The sequence below is a fragment of the Mobula birostris genome, chromosome 11 (assembly GCF_030028105.1).
Source record: "Mobula birostris isolate sMobBir1 chromosome 11, sMobBir1.hap1, whole genome shotgun sequence".
NCBI classification, from domain to species: Eukaryota; Metazoa; Chordata; class Chondrichthyes; order Myliobatiformes; family Myliobatidae; genus Mobula; species Mobula birostris.
In genome coordinates, this window is record NC_092380.1 from 59,200,719 (window position 1) to 59,218,882 (window position 18,164).

Here is an 18,164-nt window from a genome sequence, read left to right on the forward strand (position 1 = left end):
TGAAACTTACTGCACTTCATGCATCCAGAAATTTTTTGAGTGGCCTAATTCCCTTAAAATATTTCTGCAGCTGTGAAACTTGCATTCTCTTTTAGATTTTGAATTTCTTGAACAAGAAGAATAGCAAATGAAAGTTTTACAATCACTCATCCAGTTATTGTATTTTTTTCTATGCTCTCTCCAAAAGAAAGCTTGTTTTACTAAATTAGTTCTTCGAAGTCATATCTTCATTCTTAAGAATTGGGAATACTCTTGGACATACTTCAAAGGACAAGCATTTTCTTCATGATCATGGAGACATAGAACCAGGATGTCCTGTGATCTTGAGAGTTAGTGTGGGACAGAATTTGCCCATATGATCACACAACTATCCCAATCAAATTTATCTTGCTTTTGCTCACAAGAAAATGAGAGATAGGGGTCTGAACAGTTAAGATGCTGTTCATTGATTGCCATCCTATTGACAATTGGGAAATTAGCCTGTGAAATGGTTCAGCCTTTCAAGAGAAGACGTAAAGAATAACTGAAGTGGGATTGGCTCATTGGTGGGTAAGGCAAAACTTCTCCTGGTATATCCTTGGAAATTCCACTTGCTAAAGTGAGTGCTAAAGTAATGGAATTCTGTGGACAGAAAACAGGAAGACCCACAAAAGGATGCTACAGAAATGGAAAATCACAGTTGAGATTCTCCTTCTAATCTCTAGTATTCATGATCTAGAATTAGAAATATTAAAATATTAAGACAAGAAGATGGCACCAGTGAACAACACGACCAATGGTGACATCCTCCAGGTGGTTAACAAAACTACTTCTTTCATTCTTTTTACGTCTTCTTTTTCTTTCAAATATGGTTCTGCTACTGTTGGAGCCTGCGATCTACATTTTGGTGCTGTGCTATCAGGCCAGTTGAGCGATCTGGCATTTTGCTGTCTCCGAAGATGTTCAGTGAGTCATGTGGCCTCAAGGCCAAGAGGTCTGGAGATATGATAGACTATATTTCTCACCAATCTCCCAATTAAAACATCGAGGAAGATAGAAATCACTGATGCAAGAGTGGAAGATGAACTATACAGCGCAATCTTCTGGCCACTTGCTCGCTGCTTTCAGAAAAAGGTGGCTGTGTGTGATGGTCTCACTCTCCCTCTCACTCAGTGCTCCCAGAGGAAGGTCCCTGCATTCAAATGGTCTCTCTCTCCCTCGATGCTGTCGACGGATGGTGCCAGAGACCTGAGTCTTAGGCAAGGTTTAATCGACGCAGTTTGGGGATTAGATTCTGTAGTTCACATTATGATGTGTTTCCGGTTTCTGGTCAAGATTGCTTTTTTGTTGCTATTTTGGATGATTTTGATCAGAACGGCCTGCAGATAATGAACAACACGGTGCTAGATTAAATTAGAACTAAACTGAGGTGAACATGTCTAGACTCCCTCATTATTGTGTTTTACATTCTGTGTTTTTTCTTGTTTTTTTGCCATTTGCACAATTAGGGTTTTTTTTGCATTGGGTGATGGTGTTTGATGTTTTTCTTTGAATGGGTTCCATGGTTTTCTTTTACACACCATGTAAAACTCAAAACGGATCTGAATACAGGGTCAGCTTTGTCCATCATTCCAGTGGCTGACAACAACAGACTGTTTTCACAAGATACCTCACTAATGCTAAGGACTTACACGGGCGAAAGTGTGTCTCCCAAGGCAAACTGAAAGTAAATGTGACGTATAGAGGCCAAACACAACAGTTATAGTTTTAGATTAGATTATGAGGACACTCAGTCCTCATTTATTGTTATTTAGAAATGCATGCATTAAGAAATGATACAATGTTCCTCCACTATGATATCACAGAAACACAGAACAGACCAAGACTAAAACTGACAAAAAACACCTAAATAGAACATATAGTTATAACATAGCAAAGCAATACTGTAATTTGATAAAGAGCAGACCATGGGCACGGTAAAAAAAGTCTCAAGTCCCGTTAGCCCCATCATCTCACGCAGATGGTAGAAGGAAGAAAAACTCTCCCTGCCATGAACCTCCAGTGCCGCAAACTTGCCGATGCAGCACCCTGGAAGCACCCGGCCACAGCCGACTCTGAGTCTGTCTGAAAACTTCGAGCCTCCGACCAGCCCTCCGACACTGAGCACGGAGCACCATCTCTGCTGAGCGCTTCGACCTCAGCCCGAGCCACCAAGCAACAGGCAAAGTCGAGGATTCGGGGCCTTTCCCTCCGGAGATTCTGAATCTCACAGTAGCAGCGGCAGCGAAACAGGCATTTCAGAAGTTTCACCGGATGTTCCTCTGTGCTTCTGACATCCGTCTCCATCAAATCAGGATTGTGCACAGCAACCTACTTAACAAATAACAGATATTCTTTCCAGAGTGGCTGCTGTGTGCTGCGTCGCGCCGCCATCTTCTCTTGTACCTGCATTGAAAAGTGCTTATGCATTGAAAAGTGGAGGGCCAATACTTTTCAGACATGAATGGTTGGGAAAAATCCAACTAGACTGACACTCAATCAAAGCTCTCAGTGTGACATCAACAGGCAAAGCCCAGATGGTAGAACTAACCAGAGACTGGCACAGCTGCTTAATAATAATGAGAAGATAATTGAGAAGGGGATTGGTAAACTCAAAGGCATGAAGGCCAGAATTGAAGTGAATGAAGCAGCAACACCAAGATTCTACAAAGCAAGTCCAGTGCTTTACATACTACATCCTAAAGTGGATGCTGAACTTCAGAACCTGGAAGTGTCTGGAATTCTCTCCAAGGTTGAGTGGAGCAATTGGGCTATGCCCATTGTCTCTGTGATCAAGAAATGGAAGGCCAGAACCATTCGCACATGTGTGGATTTCATATTGAGTATCAGCCCTGTGCTGAGTACTGTGCAGTATCCCCTGCTATGAATAGAAGACATTTTTGCATCTTTGGCAGGCGGGGAGAGGTTTTCAAACATTGACTCGTCACAAGCCTATCTGCAAATGTAGATTGAGGAGTCAAGCAGGAAGTTCCTCACAATCAACACTCACAAGGGACTGTTCCAGTATAATCATCTCATCTTTGATATTGTATCAGCTCCAGCAATTTGGCAAAGACCAATGGAGCAGGTGCTCCAAGGTGTCCCAGGAACACAATGTTACCTTGATGACATCATCATGACTGGCAAAAATGATGAAGAGCACCTCCAGAACCTTGGTAAAGTGCTTACTAGGCTGAGTGAGTACAGTCTGTGCACAGAGGGAGAGAAATGTGAGTTTTTCAAAAATGAAATCTCATATTGTGTCCATGTCAAGGACAAGCACGGCTTACATAAGTCACAAGAGAGGAATGAAGCAGTGCTATAGGGACTCAAACTGGAAAATGTGTCACAACTCAGGTCATACTTGGGCCTTGTAAACCATTACCACCATTTCTCCCAAACATTGCTACAGTGCTGCATCCACTGAACACACTGTTACAGACAGGAGCAAAGCGGGAATGGTCAGAAAGATGTGAAAAAGCATTCAAGGAAACAAAGAGACTAATAACATCTGATGAACTGCTCAGCCATTATGACCCATCTCTGTCCATCAGACTGACGTGCAATGCATCCCCCCATGGCATTGGAGGGGTTTTGTCACATGCTATGAAGGATGGATCTGAACATCCGATTGTATTTGCTTCAACGTCACTGACGAGCACAGAACACAACTATGTACACATTGATCGAGAGGCCCTTAGTCTAGTATGGGGAATAAAGAAGTTCCACCACTAGCTCTATGGACAAGAGTTTACACTAGTGACAGATCACCAGCCCCTTTTATCCATTTTCAGTCCCAAGAAGGGAATTCCAGAGATGACTGCTATCCAGTTACAACATTGGGCACTATTCCTAGGAGCCCACCCTTATAACATAGAGTTCAAGGGTACCAAACAACACAGCAATGCTGCTGGCTTGTCACACCTTCCACTATTGGCGACTGAAGACGAAAAGTCTTCATACTGTGACCCAGCAGAGGTATTCCACACCACATTGGTGGACCAGTTGCTGGTAACAAATTCTGAAATACAAAGGGAAACAAGGAATGACCTGATATTGTCAAAAGTCTATGAAACCACAATGCAAGGGTGGCCAGCTCATGGTAACCCTATATTTCCAGAGTTCTCAGCGAGACAAGACCAACTGATTGTATGCCAAAGAATGCTGATGTGTGGAATTGCTGTTGTGGTTCCCTCTAGAGTGTGTACCAGAGTGTTAGAAAACCTGCATGAAGGACACCTGGGTACAGTCAAGATGAAAAGTCTTGTCCGGAGCTATGCGTGGTGGTCGGGAATAGATAAACAGATTGAAAACTTGGCCAAAAGCTGTTCAGGATGCCAAAAAATTCAAGATGCACCCCCACAGGCACTGGTACACCCATGAGAGTGGTCATCGTTACCATGGCAAAGAGGACATATTGACTTTGCTGGGCCCTTCATGGACTCCATGCTTCTGATTGCTGTGAATATGCTGATTCGAAGTGGCTGGAGGTTATACCAATGAAGTCAACCACCTCAGCAAAGACTGTTTCCACCCTGAGGACTACCTTCACCAGAAACGGCTTACCAGACAAATTGTGAGTGACAATGGACTACAATACATGTCAGAAGAATTCATGAAGAAAAATGGCATCAGACATTTCAAGTCAGCTTCTCACTACCCAGCAACTAATGGGTGAGCTGAAAGGTTTATCCAAACCCTCAAGAAGTCCATTAAAGCAATGGACAAGGAGGTCATTTCTCTACAGCACAATGTGGACCACTTTCTTTTTATGTATTGTTCTTGGAAAAACTAATCAAACACCTACAATGCTGTTCATGAGGAAGAATCTGAGATCTCACATGGACCTCCTGAAACCAGATCTACAGAGTGAAGTGCAGAATAAACAGTTCAGCAGTTGCCAAGTGAAGCAGTAAGGAGCTTCAAGATTGGACAGGAAACCCTAACACATGACCACTGAGAAGACAAGTGGACACCCGGTAGGATAGCTACAAGAATGGGACCACTGATATACACAGTGGATGTTGGAGATCAGACATGGAGACATCATGTGGACCAGATACTGGTTGCTCGATCAAAGAACACACCTGAGTTGATTACATCCAACAAGATGGACACATTACAGTCACCGGACCTACCTCTCAGTGATGACGTCACTGACAGCAGAGTGACACAGGAAACCAAGAGCATAATCTTAGACACTTACCAAACTTGATGTCACTCCACAGGTCCAGAGGGACTAGCCTGAAAGAAACAGAGTGCCATCCAAAAGACTGAACCTTTAGTACTGTAAAGTTGGTTATGGACTGTTATTGTGAAGGCATGTTTATTTGGAATATGGGTTTATGAAAGGGAAATTCAATGTTTTGTACATATACCATTTTCTGTTGAATTAATCTAAAGGGGGAGGAAGTGTAATGTATGGATCTATTTCTTCCAGATCAATAACCCTCCCCTTCCAGTACTATGTATTGATCTGTTATCTGTACATGCATATTGTTCTCTCTCTCTCTCTCACTCACTCACATATGAATACACCACTTAAAGCCATCTCCCGCGTGCAGGAAAAAAAAATCATGCAAACAATAAAAGTAAGCAAATAACTTTCAGAATTAAAGTTCACAACGTGAGTCCACAGCCCAGTTACAGCCAATCCAGGAGCCTTTTAGTTGCAGGACACATACTCAGTTCAGTGCAGAGACAAGTAAACCGCGTGAGCAATGAGCTGAACATCAGCCATCCCTCTCCTCCAGCCCCAACACCCTGACCTTTTCGAACTGGCCAAACAGTGGGTCGTTCTTCGCCACATAAGGAAATATTGGGCAAGATCATTCTTGAGCATCCTCCTTTAAAAAGCATTTGATAATTAAGGTCATTAATTCTGATTCTCACTCAACAGATACTACCTAACCTACTGAGTAGTCCCAGCATTTACAATTTTTGTTTCCGTTATCTAGTGCCTGCAGTTATTTGCTTTTCAAGTGTATCCAGCCAGTTTAGCTCAGTGAATGAGATCTCATTGAAACTTACACATTTCTCACAAGACTGGGTGCAGGAAGGATATTTTTCCCCAGCAGTAGAATCCAGAAGGCAACCCATTCATTGCCAGGATCATCCTAATCAACATCTTCAAATTGCTTCAGATCGAAATAACTGAAGTTTAAAACACTCTACTTGTCCTTCTAAATGGGTTTCTTATTCTCAATTTTGGAAATACAATTTCAGGTGCACTAGTATCTTTCATTTCTGTTTTCTATTCCTAGTAATGTCAATTTGTATCAGATTTACACACTCAGCGATTCAGGAACAACTTCCTCCCCTCTGCCATCTGATTTCCAAATGGACATTGAACCCATGAACACTACCTCACTACTTGTTTTTTATTTCTATTTTTTTGCTCTACTTATTTTAACTATTTTATATATATAATGTAATTCAGTTGTTTTTCTGTATATTTATTAATCATGTATTTCATTGTACTTCTGCCTTAAAGTTATTGAATTTCATGACATATGCTGGTGATATTAAATCTGATTCTGATGTTATAAGAACATCCATGCCAAGAGCTACTAAGACAAACATTATGTACCTTAAATATTTCATATTTTGCCTGAATGGGGAGACATAATTGAAAATCTAACCCAGCTGCCAAAGATCTAATGTCAGTAGCAAAGACATCATATGCCTTTTAGTCATGTAGCAAACTATCTTGACATCACAATAGCTGTGTAAACCACAACCATGCCAAAGAAGTTTGCCTTAGCACCACACAATTTCATACTTCCATGCAGTGCATACTAGATTAATGTTGGCAATCAGAGAGAGTAATTGGTTTTCTCCACATCTGACAAAGTTGTTGTGTCAATGACAAGTGGAAATATTCCCTGGAGGAACGCAGCTGGTCAGCTGCAGCAACAACCGGCCAGGCCGCATTTGTGGAAAGAGAAAACACTCAATGCGTCAGGTCAGTGGCTCAGACTGCATTCTTGTTTCAGAACCAGCATCTGCAGCCTTACTTCGAATGCCAACCCTGATTAGTTCTTTTGTCAATGCCAGTAAGCAGCTGGGAACATACCTTCTGACATCTCTGGTATTAACTAAAGGGTCCAGACCCTACTTACACCTAAGTGCAGACTACATGGGATTCAAATACTCAAATTATAGCAATACATACCAAAAAAACTCATGAAAATGAACTAAATATAAATGATGGCATTGAAACACAATTTATCTGGGCTCTCCATGGAGAAACTTGATCTCTCTTTCACTTCACAACATTGATCGGCATGCAGATCTTTCAAGTGTTTATTCATTATTATCTTGGAGATGAAACCGACTTGCAAAAAAAGCAAAACATTTGGAGAAATATACAGTGTGACGCTTCACCATACAGGGTGCATATGTGTGCATATGAAGCTATGTACCTGCATGTATAAACGTTCCATCCACAGCAAAGCGTGCATATATTGCAAATGAGCATACGTGCATTTGTAGGTGAACCTTTGCAATATCCGAGAATCTTTATTGTTGTATGCATAAACAGAGAATTTCTGATCCGCACAAGAGAATCCTGGTTGTTGGGATTTACTTATTCAGATACAGTGTGGAATAGCTTCCTCTGGCCCTTTGAACCACACTGCCCAGCAATGCCCTGATTTAATCCTAGCCTAATCATGGGACAATTTACAATGACCAATTAACCTACTAACCAGTACGTCTTTGGACTGTGGGAGGAAACCAGAGCATCTGGAAGAAACCTCTGCATTCACGGGGAGAACATAGCAAACTCCTCACAGGCAGAGGCAGGAATTGAACTTAGGTCGTAGGTACTATAAAGCATTGAGCTAACCATTATGTTACCATGCTGCCTTGATGTATCTGAGCAACACAAGATTCATGCCTATCATATTCCAATCTTTCATCACTGTGAAAGATTGACAGAATCACTACGTTACCAAGTAGCAGAGATAGAACTTGCAACCCCCCCCCACCCTTGTCTCTTTCAATCTTCACACCCTCCTACCACTTAAAACTCAACCCTAATTTTCTTCTGGAAAAAGATTCCTTTGATGTACACAAATCTGAGGCAATCAGAATGTTTATTTTCAAATAATAAAAGTTATGATGTACAGGTTTCTTTTCCTCACCCACACAGCTGTGCTTATCCGCAGAGAGCTGCATTCCTGCTCTGCAGTCACACACAAATCCGCCTTCCTTGTTCAAGCACTGCCCTTTGCAAGAGGCAGTAGAGCACTCATTGATATCTGAAAGAGAACGAAAGGTGGATCAAAGTATAGATAACTCAGAGCGGAAACTGGGATGGTATTCTGGCACTATCTTGGCTTGTGTAACTGGGAAGAAAATGGTTGAGACAATGGAAGAAACACACTTATACAAACTAGGTCCAAAATCAACCTTCTACCTTTGCAGTTAATTCCAATGCTGGTTTCGACCATGGTGAAGCCAACCGGGCACACACGGGCGATCTCTTCACAGCCGCCGTGATTGCAGCTCATGTCGCAACCATATTCCCCGCACCAAACAGAAAGCCCTAGGTTACGAAGAAAGAACAAACACTTTATAGTGTTTTTCACAACCTTAGGACATGCCGGTGTACGTTACGTTCATGGTGTAGACAAGTGACAACACACAGCAAAGTTCCATAAACTGTAATGAGATATGTTTGAGTGATGCTGGTTAAGAATTAAACATAAGCTACAAAAACAAATTAGGATGGAGACAGTCAGTGGGAAAGAACAACAAACATTAGTGTTCACAAAGTTAAACAACTACCCTTTTTAATATAACCAAACATCGGTGATAGCAAGTGGGAGGGGCTTCATCTCAAAGCACCCTTGGAAAGACCAATCATAAACAATAAAATGCTAATGGTACACATCTTGGCAATTGCAATGGCATTGAATACTGAGAGGAGATGACTAATAGATTAGCACTTGCATGGCACAAATATCACCAGCCACTTCTCAACTCAAGCCCAAATGTTAGCCAGTGGTCTTGCTCCTTGCAGGCTGTGAAGGAAGTTGAACACATCACAGGGAGGAGCAGATATCTCTATATCTAGCCTTTTGATGAAAGGGATTCACTAATGAAGCAATAACTCGTCAATGCCCCATCCAACAAAGCAATGCAATCATCCGAAGCTACTTCATAACCAGAGGCGTATTTCTTTTCATAGAGTCATAGAAAAGGACAGCACAGAAACAGGCCCTTCAGCCTATCTAGTCTGTTGCAAACCATTTAAACTGCCTACTCCCCCCTGACCTGCACTGGATCCATAACCCTCCATACTCTTCTTTTTGCTGACTTTGAGCAGTTTGATCAGAATGATTGATGTGGACTGGGGTGCAGGTCTGCAATGGCTAGCGGCACTGAACTGAATACTGCTGGACTCCTGGTTAGATGGATGATATTCTATGTGTTGTTCACTCGCTTTCTGCAGATGGCACAATTTGTCTTTTTTCTCAGGCGTTGGGTGTTTGATGGTTTCTTGAACTGGTTCCATGGTGTTTCTTTGGCTTGAGGCTGCCTGCAGGAGGACACATCTCACAGTTGTATTCTGTTTGCATAACTTTGATATAAAAGTACCTTGAATCACACCAGTTAAGGGCTTTTCCGTCGACTCCCACTGAGAGGACAATGATGCAACATAGGTTCGGATATTGATAATGACAAGGGCAGCCATATTCACTTTGCCGGTGAATTCTGCTTTTTATCCTGGTTTACACCAATGGATCTGGTGAGATCAGTGAGCAAGTGATTGCTAAGTAGTACTTGACAAAAGTACCTAAGGCTTCAATAATTAATTAATTGACATGGCTGAATTTATGAAACTGAACTTGCCCTTCTGTTCTTCAGCAGAAAGTACTTGAACAATCTTCAACATCGTGACTATAAGACCATAAGGTATATGAGCAGAATCAAGCTACTTGGCCCATTGAGTCTGCTCTGCCATTTCATCATGGCTGATCCATTTTCCCTCTCAGCCCCAATCTACTGCCTTCTCCCTGTATCCTTTCATGCCATGACTAATCAATAATCTATCAGACTTAAATATACCCAATGACGGCCTCCACAACTACCAGTAGCAATGAAGTCCACAGATCACCACTTTCTGCCTAAAGAAATTCCTTCCCATCATGGCCTTTTGCCTGGTGCTTCTTCTAAGAAAATTATGAATTATTGATGGGAATACTAGCTAGTAGTTAGATTTCTCTGCATGTGCTTGACCTGACCACATGGGGCATACTGGTTTCAGCACTCAACTTCTTTCAGCACTGAGACCTGACTAACTGTTCCAATCTAGTCACTAACATCTACATCTTAGTGTGAAAGACTTTTCAGGGTCACCTCGAATGTGTGCAGCTTTGCCATTTCTGAATCTGCTTCATGTGATTGGCCAGTGATCCATCCAGATATGGGCCTAGGGTTACAAACAGGTAAAACCAAGCTTGGAGAGCAAGATTTTGCCTGTAAGGTACATGAATGAACCAGTGGTGGTTTTTATGGCGAACCTCAGGTGGTTTGCATGCCTTGTTGATAGTGTTTGTTTATTCCAGATTTACTTCATTCTCAATTCAGATTCACAAGTAGTCATGGTGAGACCAGAAGTCGGATCTCTAGACTATTAGTCCAATTCTTAGGATTGCTCGCTCAATAACATAAGCACTCTGCTGCCATATTTAACTCAGAGGAAAATACATAGGGGGCTATGAACTCCCATATCAACAAACTGAAATACTATTCCTTATTAAGTCTCAACTTGCACCAAACAGACTTTTGCACAACACAGGAATCCCACACGGCCCCTGGGACAAAGAGTTAAGCACTTGAGGAAGTGATCAATAAAAGTGGTCAGTTATTATAAAGGAAGCAGACATAATGACTGGAGAGGACAAATACAATGGCAATTTATTTAAAGCAAAGCTGATAGCAGTTAAAATTACACATACAGTATATATGACAAAAAGTGAAAGTAATGGGGCAGTTGAAGCTGGAAGGAGAATGCTGAAAGAAACATTTAAAAATCCAGTGGATTTGTTCAATAAGCTACTCAGCCATTTGGGCGAAAGGAATTCATGAGATTCAGTTTTTAGCAAAACTCTTCGCATGCATGTTCATGGGATGCAGAAAGTAAACATGTAGGTAGAATAAAGGCAGTAAGTGGTATGTTGTCACTCCTGAGAGTAGCCGCAGCATAGGGCTTCAGTGAAACTAGATTTGAACTCGGTGCAACTTTTGTCTCTGCACCGAAGCAAGAGTCTACTTGCCTTTGAATCATTGCAGTTAAGCTTCACTGAAAAGGTTCCTGCCATAAATAAAGCATTTCTATGAGGAGAAATTTAGCAGGGTTGGCCATCCACACCATAGATCAGAAGGATATGATAGCATTGAATTCATAATACTCTGACAAAATAGCCAAAAGATAAAGATTAGATTAAAGATTAGTTTTATTTCTCTCATGTACTGTACATTAAAACATACAGTGATATGTGTTATTTGTGTCAATGACCAACACCGTATATGTAGTGGGGGCAGCCCGCCAGTGTCACTAATGCTTCTGGCATCAACGTAGCATGCCCATGACGTACCATAACCGTAGGTCTTTGTTCAAGTTCAAGTTTAATTATTATTCAACCATACATGAATACCCATGAATACAGCCAAACAAAACAGCGTTCCTCCGGGACCAACAGTCATACACAGCACAAGGCACAAGGAGCACATAGAAGATAACAAATAGACACACAGTCATACACAAAAAAAAACATAGCCCAAGTCTTTAAGGGACACATCTTGAAAATTGATGGTGCATAGGAGTTAGCGGTAAGAACAAGCAGTTCTCAGCAGTTCACAGATGAAAATAAGTACACGTGCAATCCAGCTTGTCATTCCACCGAATGAACACTGAAGGGCTGCACAGATGGGAGGCCAGTCCCCAACCGAGCATGGACACCACACTACGCTGTCTCTGGTGTCCCTTCTCCTGGACTGCTGTAATGGGCAAGCCTATGGCTTGAGGCCTACTCCTCACTAAAACCGATGCCATGCACCTCCCCCGCTGTCTGTCTCATCAATAGACAAGGGAAATGGACTTGCTGTATTTCACATTATCAATGTCGAACAAGGTCTTGTGATCGCTAGAGAAACGTCCAAGACAATCATTTGTTCTTATAGTCCTTCGTGCACCGACTCCAATGCCTTCCTGTAGCAGGCGGTAACATGGTCAGTACCAACTCCATCTCCTCTGCCAACGAGCAGCTCGCTGATGGAGTAGATCTGCAGTGCTTGAAGTTCTCAATGTCCAGCACTGTCTTGCGATTGTTAAAAAAAGATGTTTAAAAAAGACAAAAACACCTTTGGTTGGCTGCTGAGAGGCTTCTGCACCCAAACATGCTGACATTTTACCGGAAGCTGGATTATCGGAGTGAACCGGAGCATCCGGAGGAAACGCATGTGCTCACATGAAAACATATAAACTTTGTATAGACAGTAATGGAAATTGAATCCTGTCTGCTGATCGCTGGTGCTGTAATTGCATTAAGCATACTGCTTTGCTACTGTGCCGCCCCAGAGATCATTTCCTCCAGCCAGTAGATTTGTAATTTGGGGACATAGTGCACTACACCTGGAACCCAAGACCTCAGCAGGCTAAGGGTGCTCCGACTTTGAGTATATTTAAGGTTGGAATCAATAGACTGCTCGACACCACAGCATTCAGAGAACAGGATGAATTAGCATTGAACAGGACCTGAAACCATGTTTGTGTGATACAGTGGGCTTCAGGAGTCTAATTACAATGTTTCCTTCTGTTTTACATATTGTTTCACTCCTCTGCAGGAGGGAAACCACAGGCAGAAAATGCAGAATGAAGAGGAAGTGGGAGAGGAGTTCTGCAATGCATTTTAAGAATGATTTAGCTAAAGTAAAGAACAGAGCGTTTTTGTCAGGGTCTGACTCAGAATAGGAGTGGCAGATGGTTTTGTCTGTCAAAATCAAAGTACATTTATTATCAAAGTATAATAATTGCAATTTGGAAGTGCACAAAAATCAAACCGTCAAGTTAACAAATGGTAAAACACCAAGAACAGATGAACCAAACACTGAAGGGGAAAACAGGAAAAGGTACAAACTGCTGAGGGTGAAAATGTAAGCTCAAATATCTGGAAAGACTCTCCAGATACAGCAGCACCAGTGAAAAACAAGTCAACGTTCTGAACATTAAATCCTTCCTTGATATTTCAAGAACAATGATCTTTCAAGAATCAACAGATTCTGGCATTGTATCGGATGACTGGAAAATTGCAGATGTTGCTCCACTATTTAAGAAGGGTAGGAGGCAGCAGAAAGGAAACTATAGACCTGTTAGCTTGACATCAGTGGTTGGGAAGCTGTTGGAATCGATTGTTAGGGATAAGATTACGGAGTACCTGGAGGCACATGACAAGGTAGGCCAAAGCTAGTATGGTTTCATAGAAACATAGAAAACCTACAGAACAATACAGGCCTTTCGGCCCACAAAGCTGTGCCAAACATGTCCTTACCTTAGAAATTACCTAGGGTTACCCATAGCCCTCTATTTTTCTGAGCTGCACGTATCTGTCAGGTCTCTTAAACGACCCTATCATATCCGTCTCCACCACCATCGCTGGCAGCCTATTCCACGCACTCACCACTCTCTGTGTAAAAGACTTACCCCTGACATCTCCTCTGTACCTACTTCCAAGCACCTTAAAACTGTGCCCTCTTGTGCTCGCCACTCCAGCCCTGGGAAAAAGCCTCTGACTATCCACACGATCAATGCCTCTCATCATCTTATACACATCATCTTCCTGAAAGGAAAATCCTGCCTGACAAACCTACTGCAATTTTTTGAGGAAATTACAAGCAGGATAGACAAAGGAGATGCAGTAGATGTGGTGTACTTGTATTTTCAGAAGGCCTTTGAAGGTGCCACACATGAGGCTGTTTAGCAAGATAGGCGCCCGTAGAATTACAAGGAAGTTAGTAGCGTGACTGGAGCATTGGCTGATCGGCAGAAAACAGGGATCCTATTCTAGCTGGCTGCCGGTTACCGGTGGAGTTCCACAGGAGTCGGTTTTGGAACCACTGCTTTGTACGATGTATGTCAATGATTTGGACTACAGTATTAAGGGATTTGTGGCTAAATTTGCTGATGATACAAATATAGTTGGAGGAGTGGGTAGTGTTGAGGAAACAAAGAGCCTGCAGAGAGACTTAGATAGTTTAGGGGAATAGGCAAAGAAGTTGCAAATGAAATACAATGTTTGAAAGTGTATGGTCATGCACTTTGGTGGAAGAAATAAATGGGCATACTATTATTTGGATAGAGAGAGAATTCAAACTGCAGAGATGCAAAGGGACTTGGGAGTCCTTGTGCAGGATACCCTAAAAGTTAACCTCCAGGTTGAATCCGTGGTGAAGAAGGTGAATGCAATTTTGGCATTCATTTCTAGAGGTATAGAATATAAGAGCAGGGATGTGATGTTGAGACTCTATAAGGCACTCATGAAACCACACTTGGAGTATTAAATGCAGTTTTGGGCTCCTTATTTTAGAAAGAATATACTGACATTGGAGAGGGTTCAGAGAAGATTCACGTGAATGATTCTAGGAATGAAAGGGTTACTGTATGAAGAATGTCTTGCATCTGCAGTTTTGTTTTCCAGAGAAAGATAAGTTAGAAAGAAATAGTTTCCAATTGGCATAAAATAGCCAAAGCAAGGCCAGGTCTACCTGTGAATCTTGGAGAGGAGGTAGAAGAGTACTGTGCAGGTGGGGAGTATATGAAAAGTAATGAAGGGAAGATCTCCTGAGGAAGTAAGTTTGTTAAATGCTTGGGAGACAATGGCCTGTTATTCAATGGTAGGAGAATGGTCCAGTGAGAATTTGAGAAATTCAAATTCTCGTTGAGAGTCCATCAAATCCGAATAACACTCTCTTTTGTCAGCAGGTATATTGGCAATGTTATGGCTGGTCCTTGTTGAGCAAAATGAGATAGAGATAAAATAAGACAGTGGAAAAGATTGAGGTGGGCAATGTCACATCAACATTTAGTGATCACTAAGTCGAGAGCTGGTGAAAAGCTGAAAGTACCCCCTTCCCACTTCTCTGATGCCCTCTATCACTTTAATGGTTTCCACTCCTGGGTGTAACCAACTTATCTTTACAACAGATATCTAATCCCTCTGTAGCGCCTTTTGAATCAAGACTTCTGGTGCTGAGAGAGTCCGCAAATTGGGGCAAGGACCTCTGGCGAAACAAGTGGGCACGGGGTTGAAGATGCCCTAAAAAAGAATAACAGTTTAATATCATGCTGAGCTTGGCATTGATTTAGATGGAGATGAAGCCACGGCCTTGGCTGAGAACCGGCTGTCCCAAATCAGAGAATGGAAGATGAGATGGGATAGTGAAACATGGCAAGAAATACAATGAAAGTTAAAGAGGAGGATGATCTGCAAAATCCAACAGCTGTTAGAAGTTTGTGAGTTTTGTAAATTTAGATACAGCATGGTAACAGGCCCTTCCGGCCCAAGAAGCCTTACTGCCCAATTACACCCATGTGACCAATTACCCCCTGGAATGTGGAAGGAAACCAGAGCACCTGGAGGAAAACCCACGTGCTCATGGGGAGAAAGTACAAACTCATTAGAGACAGTGGAAGAATTGAACCCAGGTCACTGGTGCTGTAATAGTATTATACAAACCGTTACACTACCATGATCTTTTATGTCTGAAATGAAGGACCTTTTTCCTTGAGATATTGAAAGCGGTGAAAAACACAGCAGAACTTTTAACAAGGGCAGCTTCTTATTGGAGAAAAATAATTGGAAATAAAGAACAAAAACAGCAGGTTAAGCAACATGAAGAAGTGTTTAGTTCCAAAGAAAAATAGGAAAGAAGAATTATCCTCAGGGGATTTACAGTAGGATGGAGGTTACGAGGGATTCAATGACGAGAGTGATGCTGGAGTCAGGTGAAAGGAATGCTAAAGGTCACTGAATACAAAAACTATATTTGAAGAATGTGTACAAAATAAAATCTTAAATGACACACAGGTAACTCTGATTGTTGATAACGCAAGGTACGAAGACTTTCTACCTGAAACTGCTGAGTCTCAACTTAAATTCTCTAATTGAGATTTTAGCCGACCTCTGAATATCAATTGCTTTAAATCATCCTTCATTTTTGATTAAATCTCTTTGATGTACGCTTACTTGTTAGCAGCACACTCCAATTTCAAACAAGCTGTTACTCACCACTTAAGCTGAAATATTTTGAAGTAATGCAAGAGCGCCCATTGGCTAAGAGTTGATATCCCTGATAACAAAGGCACCTGTAGCTGCCAATGTTGTTCTTGCAGATTTGCTGACAAAGACTTTGTCCTCCATATCGGGAACATTCATCAACATCTAGAAGTAAACACAGGAACGGGAGTCATTTGCTAGGAGCCAGAGGTATGCATATTTCAATTTGGCTCTTGCACATTCAAAGCTGTGTTCAGGATCCTAACACCATAGACTTTCTGTATAAAAAATGTAGTCTTGTTTTTTTTTTAGTTATTGGACAAAGTACTACCACCCTCAAAATCTAGGCTAGGAAAACATAAACCTTTAAAACTATTTTCTCAAATTGGTAGTGTGGAAGAGAATGAACCTTTACATTATAAACACAAGAAAGTGCATAGATGCTGAACATCCAAAGCAACGCACACAAAATGCTGGACGAACACAGCAGGTCAAGCAGCATCTCTGGAAATAAATAAACAGTTGACATTTCAGGCTGAGACCCTTCTTCAGGACTGAGAAGAAAGGGAGAAGACACCAGAATTAAAAGGTGGTGGGGAGGCGAAGGAGGATAGCTGGAATGTGAAAGGTGAAGCCAGGTGGGTGGGAAAAGTCAAAGACTGGAGAAGAAGGAATCTGATAGCGAGGAGAGTGGACCATCGAAGAAAGGGAAGTAGGAAGGAAAAGTTTATTTTGCATACTGTAAAAACATGAAAGTGGACTTTCTTTTCTTGAAAGTAGTTAGGAATGCATTATGTATTTTTTTATATATTGGAAATCATGAATGTATTCCTGAGAGTCACTGGTCCCAACTGAATTTTAAATTACATTTTCTTATCTCCTTTCAGAATTGCAGCAGTTAAATGATTCTATTCCAGTGCTGACTCCTGCATCTAAATATGGTTACTGGAATTTTTCATCAGTGAGACAGGTTGTAACATGAATGATCAGAGGAGAATAGTTTTACCTTTTGCCTCCAATCCTTAGCACACAGATATTGTTCTTTTAATCTTCATATTGGTTACACAGATTCAAGGTGCATGATTGCCATTGTAAACAAGATGATGTTGGCTTTTTAATATCTACTGTACCATCTATTTCATTTACCGTTACTTCTAATATGTGTGGAGATGAAGCTGCTATCTTTGAATAGAAGTACTAGCATATTCTTCATCAATTAAATACTTAATAACAGTATACCATATATACTTTGGCTACAACAAATGGCAAAATATTTTTTCCAGCAATGAAAAATGTGAAAAATGTCATTTGTATTTAAACTTGAAAATTAAAACTGCTTTATACTTCACAGAAGTTTTCTCGTAAAAAGTGTATTTAAACAGCATTTTCTGATCTTACAATGTTAACGGTACACTTGTAGTATGGATTGCACATTGGCTTATTTCTCTACTGCCTTTTGGGAGCCTTACTTGGCAGGAAGGCAAATCAGAAATCTGTGCCTACACTCTGAATTATTTCCAAACCAGTTAGCTTTTAAAATCATTTGCAAATTATACCAGAAGTTTTGGTAAGGCTAGTTGCCAGGTTATGGTGAATGACAGGAGAATGGGATTGGTAAATTAGCCCCTTTATATACTGTAATTGGTAAATTGGATTTTATTATACACAGGTCTTTTTTGATTCATATTGTTTTGCTCTCCTTCATCTGTTTCCTGATCGTGTTTTATTCCTCTGTGCAATCAATTTAAATTGGCTAATATTATAACTTTAAAGACAGGCTTTTTTTTGCATTATTGCATTTCAACGAGTCCTGGATTTTCAAAATAAATTTAGAATTTTGCAATTAGCCTCCGAAAGGAA

General features: G+C 41.2%; 1 protein-coding gene across 1 annotated transcript in view; it reads right to left on the minus strand.

Moving 5' to 3' along the window:
• LOC140204675 (von Willebrand factor C and EGF domain-containing protein-like) overlaps window positions 1-18,164 on the minus strand; it is a gene marked incomplete at its 3' end in the record, with an annotated part of 363,358 nt that overhangs the window by 186,044 nt on the left and 159,150 nt on the right. The window contains exons 4-5 of the mRNA XM_072271366.1: window positions 8,441-8,569; window positions 8,166-8,282 (exon numbers count right to left, since the gene is read on the minus strand). Coding sequence (XP_072127467.1) covers window positions 8,166-8,282; window positions 8,441-8,569 — 246 coding nt within the window. The remainder of the gene's footprint in view (window positions 1-8,165; window positions 8,283-8,440; window positions 8,570-18,164) is intronic.